The sequence below is a fragment of the Zea mays genome, chromosome 10, assembly GCF_902167145.1.
Source record: "Zea mays cultivar B73 chromosome 10, Zm-B73-REFERENCE-NAM-5.0, whole genome shotgun sequence".
Lineage (NCBI taxonomy): Eukaryota > Viridiplantae > Streptophyta > Magnoliopsida > Poales > Poaceae > Zea > Zea mays.
This window is the reverse complement of record NC_050105.1, coordinates 103571933-103578208: the sequence shown is the minus strand read 5'-3', so window position 1 is coordinate 103578208 and position 6276 is coordinate 103571933. Positions and strand designations below refer to the sequence as shown.

General features: G+C 55.3%; 1 protein-coding gene across 1 annotated transcript; it reads right to left on the bottom strand.

Annotated features, from left to right (window-relative positions):
• Positions 1 to 212: 212 nt before the first annotated feature.
• Positions 213 to 4876, bottom strand: LOC103641516 (probable protein phosphatase 2C 37). Its single transcript, NM_001319772.1, has 4 exons — positions 4340 to 4876; positions 3394 to 3792; positions 2302 to 2407; positions 213 to 565 (listed from the first exon to the last, which is right to left on the bottom strand). Exons 1-4 carry the CDS (start codon positions 4874 to 4876, stop codon positions 213 to 215), a joined length of 1395 nt encoding a protein of 464 aa, NP_001306701.1.
• Between the last annotated feature and the right edge of the window lie 1400 nt (positions 4877 to 6276).

The following is a 6276-nucleotide window of genomic DNA, read 5'->3' as shown; positions in this document are numbered from 1 at the left end:
CACTTTCTTTCTCTCCACACATACATTTCGACCGAAAGAAAAGAAACAGGCTACAAATCTTATATCTTAGAATCGAAAGAACCAAGGAAATGTCAAAGGTCTAGACGATCTAGACGATCACCTCCTCACAGTATCAGTTCAGCTCAGCCCTAGATCGATTACGCTGATGCGCTGCAGGATCAGAAACCGGATACCACCACTCACTCACTGACTCAGTCCCTGTGCTTGAGGTCGACGACGACGATGCTGACGTTATCCTGTGTCTCCCTGCCGATGGCGAGCCTGGCCAGGAGCGAGGCGGCGCGGAGGCACCGGGGCTCGGCCTCGCGGGCGGCGACGACGACTACGCCGGCGGCCGGAGCTCCTCCTCCTCCTCCCGCAGTGGGGTCGGCGGGAGGCGGGTTCCCGTCCTCCAGGCATTGGCGGGCCACGTTGCAGGCGATGTCGTTGCTGATCACGTCCCACATCCCGTCGCTCGCCAGGATCAGGCACTCGTCCTCCACCGTTCGCTCCGTCACGGTGATCTCCGGCTCAGCGATCACTTCCGGCCTCAGCAGCCTGTCCCCTGCTCAGCAGCACCAGCATTATATCACACTCTTATACCAAAATAAATAAATAAATAAATAAATAAATAAATCAGACACGTACGTACATTGCTTGATCGATCAACACCACCAACCATCGTATCGTACGTACTCTACACAGGTCAGATCGATTGCAAAGTGTGGTGATGTACGTACGTGTCAGATTTTTAATCATTTGCTTACGTACTCAATATTGCTAGCTTGACTAAGGTAAAGACATATGTGTTGTAAACATCACTAGCATGATCTCTCACTCAGGGCACAACAAAAAGACGACAACATCGATCCCTCCCGACCTAGGCCATAGTGTAATCAAACCTATAGGTCTATGGCCACTAGTTTATAAATAAAGGGTCACTACCTTATCTTTCCAGGTTGGGTTAGCATCAGGGCCGGGAACTCCTAGGCAAATGGCGCTTCCACAACCGACGAATCGGAGGCAGGCAAATACGTGGCGTCAGCGCGCCCGCTACGTACGTGTTTCCACCTAGCTTGTCATGTCCAATGCCTTAAGTAACCCGAAGCATCGCTGTCAAGGAATAGCTAGCTGAAAGGTAAACCTCAAAAAAAAAAAATGGTCAGGGCGAGAGATGGGCAGAGAACATGTGGCCATCCTCGCGCGGCCTAGCTACTAGCCCCATTAATTGGCATATGCCACGAACAACGACTCATGGGATATCAGTGACGATGTGACTGTTTATCCTACTCGTGTAAACTGCCCAAGCAATACCTTGTACGTGTAGCTCATCTGAAGCAACACACACCACTATTGCATGTTGCTTAAAAAGACGACACTATGAGCGCGTTCGGCTGCACTACAAAAACCACTGTTGCAGCTGCAAAATACTGTTGCAGCTGCAATCCCTAGAGAGAAAATACTGTAGAAGCCGCAGCCGCAGTCGGATTAAAGCCGCAGCGAACAAGCCGATTGTATTGGACTAATGATACATAATCATAGTGGGTGAACATGCAAAGAAGCTCGATCGATCTCATGTTACAAAGCTACAATGACCTTAATTAATTTCATATGGCAAAAGCTATAGTCATATACCTCGTTGACACGGAACTTACAGGCCACACACCACACTTTATTTTATTTTATTTTATTTATTTATCATCATAAAGCCGATGTTTACCAGTTCGACTCCTCAACACCGGGCACCTGTTAAGTGGTGGATCCATGCAAAGATGCAAACGGAATAGACTCGCTTTCTTCGGACTCATGATGCAAGGCACCAAACAAAATCCCCTTTCAGATATAGTATTTCCCCTTCAAACCTTAGCTTACTTGTATATAGTTCATCTAAAAAAAAGGTGCTTACTTCTACAGTTATATATTACCCGAATATTTGCTGGGAACAAATTATAGTTTAACAACCAAGGGACACGTACGTACGTCTTACAGCGGAACATATATATACAGGGGAGCTTGCTTCAGTCCATCATTGAAATGCAATCCGAATGGCAAACAGCAAAGGCAGCCGGCTGGACTGGCCACACAGAAGCTGTGGCCTGGCAAGACGGGCTAGCAAAAACACACGTGTGCAAAAAAAAAAAAAAAAAACAGAGAAGGATGATCCAAAGCGCGCGACATCGTCGGCGGTGTCATCAAACGCGAGAAGCCAGACACGTGTGCCCAGCATCACTTTCTGACCTTAATGAGAACACTAGATAGTGGAGAGAGACTCAGACATTATTTTGGTAGATAAGATAGTACCTAGTGCGCGCGACATGGCGAGGATCCCACGCACGCGGTGCCCGTTGTTGAACACCACCCGCCCGCCGGCCGCCTCGATCCGCGCCTTCTCGTCTGCCCGATTTGGCTGCACAAAGTTTTTTCTTTTCCTCAATTCGAAACCAAAAATAAATTTGGAAAGCAGCAGTTATTTTAGTTGATCAAACAACGGCAACTCGCGCAGCAACGGTACCTATGAAAGACAAGGCGCTCTAACATAGCGTAATGATGTGTTTAAGAAAAATCCCTTAATTACTAGTTTACTACGACGACATGGCGTCGTAATCAGCACGAATGTTGGCGCACCAGCACAGCAGCCACAGCAGCACTGACTGACCCGTCTACAGTACTTCTCCTCATTCCATCGATTCTCTCCTCTTCTCTCTGCTGCGGGCACGCAGAGACGGGCAGGTGGCGCCTCCGGCCACCACACCCTTTTCCTCTCCGGCGGGCCCCGCCGCACAGGCGACAGCGACCCAGCGAGTGGAGAGTGCAGCCCCGGCCCCACAGCTTTGAGGTACAAGGGCCCACCAGCCGGCGACCACTCGGGTCTCCCCACGTGCCCCAGCATCCACCGACACGTGCCCCCCCCCCTCACCCTCGGAATCCCCCGCCGTTCCCGCCACGTGTCCAACCGGCGACAGCGACGGCGCACAGCGACCGCCCTGAAAGTTCCGAGCTATCCACGGGACTGCCACTGCATGGCCTGCTTTGATATCCGTGCTGCAGCAGCAGCGCCCGCTGCCTTCCTGTCGAGAATCGAGATCCCAGCCCCGACAACCGCTCCCATGATGATGATCCCATCCGTTGCCTCTGACGTCAGCGGCGGTACACGTCGTCGAACACCGCCGGCGGCCAACCACGACTTGGCTGCGACCGAAACTTCTGGAGGCGCGAGACACCTCACCGGGTCACCCACGCGGGCCCCGCCCCCACGACACGCGGCGCACGGGTCAACGGTCGGCGAGGCTGACCCGGCTCCGACCACAACAACCACAGCTAGCACCACGCTACGGCGAGTCGAAAGCCGAGATGATCGGAGTGTACATGCATATGTGTCGTACGTAGTCGTACCTTGTGGTCGGAGGAGAGCGGGACGGGCGGCGTCCCGGCGGGCCCGCGGCAGAGCACGGCGCGGGAGTCGCCGCAGTTGGCGACGACGAGGCGGCCGCGGACGAGGAGGGCCACCACGGCGGTGGAGCCGACGATGCCGGAGGAGGTGCCGGCGAGCGGGCAGCTGCAGCTTGGCCGCGCCACGCGCCCGCACGCGCACGCCAGCGCCGCCATATCGTCCACCCGCCGGAAGCCCCGCTGCAGCGCCGCGCGCCACGCGCGCTCCTCCTCCGCCCGCTCCGACCAGGCGGCGCTGCCCGACGCCGCCGACTCCTGCCGCCGCCGCAGGAAGGTGGCTCCCTCCCTGGCCAGCTCCTCCGCCACCACCTCGTGCATCCGGTCCCGGCATAACGCGGACACCTGCGTGCATGCATTGGTATTTGTACATTAGTACGTGTGTCGTGCGATCGATCGATTAGTAGTACTAATGAAGTACTAACACAGAGAGTATCCGATACGGGTATTCACAATAATAATAACTAAATAAATAAATAAAAGACAATTAAACGAGGCAGAGACACGTGGATGATCCTTGTCGAATTTGGAATGAGCTAGAATGTGGCCAGCTGGACACCTGGTACTAGCTAGCAGCGGAAAGCAAGCAGTGACTACTGCTAGTCGCCAAATGTGGTGCGGCGGGAGAGAAGGAAGCTAGCTGTTGCAGCTTCTCTTCGGCACGCATCCATGGCTGTCTCCTTCTTGGCCTAGTATTACCACCGTCTATTAGATGACGGTGCACAATATATAGGTAAACGTATGGCATCAGTCTAGGTAAAAAAAATCCATGAAATTTCGGATGGATGAACTCATGAACATGAACTACTAGCTAGGGATGGATCAATCGATGGACTGATGGAGTGACTAGCTGGAGATTGGCGGCGGGGGCGTGAAGCGACACGACACGTACATGGGAGCCGCCGTGGCCGTCAAAGACGCCGAAGAAGTGCATGGGCGAGCCGTCGGCGGCCCAGGTGCACAAGTCCGGATGGAGCGAGACGGCGTCCTCCATCATCCGCATCCGCCCCGCCATGGACAGGGAGCCGAAGGCCACGGGCCACACCTGCGGGGCGACGGCGACGGCCTCGGCTTCAGGTTCACCTTCAGCCTCGCCGGGCTCGAGCTGCGGCCCCGCCGGCGCGAGCTCCACCTCCACCTCATGGTCGAGCTCTTCCTGCTCCTCGTCGTTGGGCCTGTCCGCAGAGCTCTGGGACGACGACGGCGACAGCGATGGCGACGGCGACGGCGAGAACCGGGAGGCCGCAGGACGGAGACGGCGCACCCAGCTCGGGCCCGGCGCCGCAGCGGCGGCGGCGTCGCCGGATCCTTGGGGCTCGAGGCGGTGGCGCCTGCGCATCCGGCATTCTGGGGTGGACGCGGACGCAGCGGTCGGGTTCCGTACCTCGTCGCCGCCGGGCACGTTGACGCCGGCGCTGGCCATCACCATCAGGCGGCGGAGGAAGAGGAAGAGGAAGAGCGGCGGCACGAGTGGTCCAGGAGCAGCGACGACGCAGCCGCGGGTGAATCCATGCGAAGCTAGCCTGCCTAGCTAGAGCATCGGATGAGATCGAGGTGGCTGACGGAGGGGCTGGGAGATCGAGTGGAGGGGCCGGCCGGGGTGGTCGAAGACGATGTCTTATTCTTCTCGCTCCATCCCCCTTCTCTTTCTTTCTCTCCGTTGCGCCTTGGCGTCCGCGTGGGGGGTGGTGTGGTGTGCGAGACTGCGATGCGAGGTCAGGTCGCGTGGACGGAAGAGCAGCGGGTTCTGTGCGGCGGGACCCACGTAAGTGCGACGTGGATTGCGCTCGACACGTGGCCGGGGAGGTAAAGGGGGCGCGTGGTCCCGCTGGGGGACGCCGCGCGCAAACTGGCAGGGCAGCACCGAAAGGCACGGCTGCATGCGTTGCGTTGCGTTGCGTTCCATTCCATCCCTCCACGGTGCGTGCGCCGTATGACGGCCTGCTGCGGTGCGGCCTTTGGACGATGCCTGCCGTTGCCGTCGCCGTCTTTCTCCCGACGCCCTGCCCGCCGGCATGCCGCGCGCGCATCCATTCTTCTCTTTCGTGTGTCTAGTGTATAGTGTATAGCAAGCGTCTGATGGTAAATGGTAAAGGTGTTAGGGCATCCCAACGGGTACTTCATCCTTTTTTTTCTTTGTCGTGTTTTAGTAAAAACTGAACGAATCAGCAGACGATAAATATTCGAGAACGAAGGTACGTAGTATATTCTAATAACCAGTAATTAGAACGTTCTTAAGAGCCTATGCTCCTTAAAAAAACTGGACTTCAACAGCCTCTTTTATAGTGCGTTTGGTTTTGGAACGAAAAGGGTTGAGTCGAAACCGACTCATTTTTGTGGGTTAGATCGGACCCGTTCCTTGTTTGGTTTAAGCGACGGGTTGAACCCAATTTCTTGTTTGATGACAGGGTTGAAGTGGGTTGAAGCTGCACCGTTTTTTGTTTGGTTTCGTGATGAGGGATGAATGAATGATGAACTAAAAATGGTCACATTACCATACTAAAAATGATATCTTTAATTCCAAACGAAATTACAACATTCAAAATAAATGAAACCAACACTATTTCAGTATTTGAGAAACCAATAAGCACAATAAAAGATGGGGGCCGCTGCTTCTCTCCTAGTGGTGTCGGTAGGGGACATGTAGGTGGTATTGGTGGATGATGGTGGGGGCTGGATCACGGCACAACAACGTCGTTGGAAGACACGGACGGGGGCGTAGCGCGCCAGAGGACAGACCGGTTTGGGAGTCTATGGCTGGAGAACATGCTGGTGCCGGAGAGCAGGGTGACGGAGGACTCTGACAGGGGCGTGGTCGGGGGCGCGCTG

Bases quoted from the DNA above. Each gene is read 5' to 3' on its own strand.
- LOC103641516 (NM_001319772.1), bottom strand. From the start codon at position 4,876: ATGGTGATGGCCAGCGCCGGCGTCAACGTGCCCGGCGGCGACGAGGTA. The intron at 3,793-4,339 runs GTACGTGTCGTG...GCATGCACGCAG, and splicing joins ACGGCCACGGCGGCTCCCAT to GTGTCCGCGTTATGCCGGGA. The intron at 566-2,301 runs GTACTATCTTAT...GCTGCTGAGCAG, and splicing joins CGCCATGTCGCGCGCACTAG to GGGACAGGCTGCTGAGGCCG.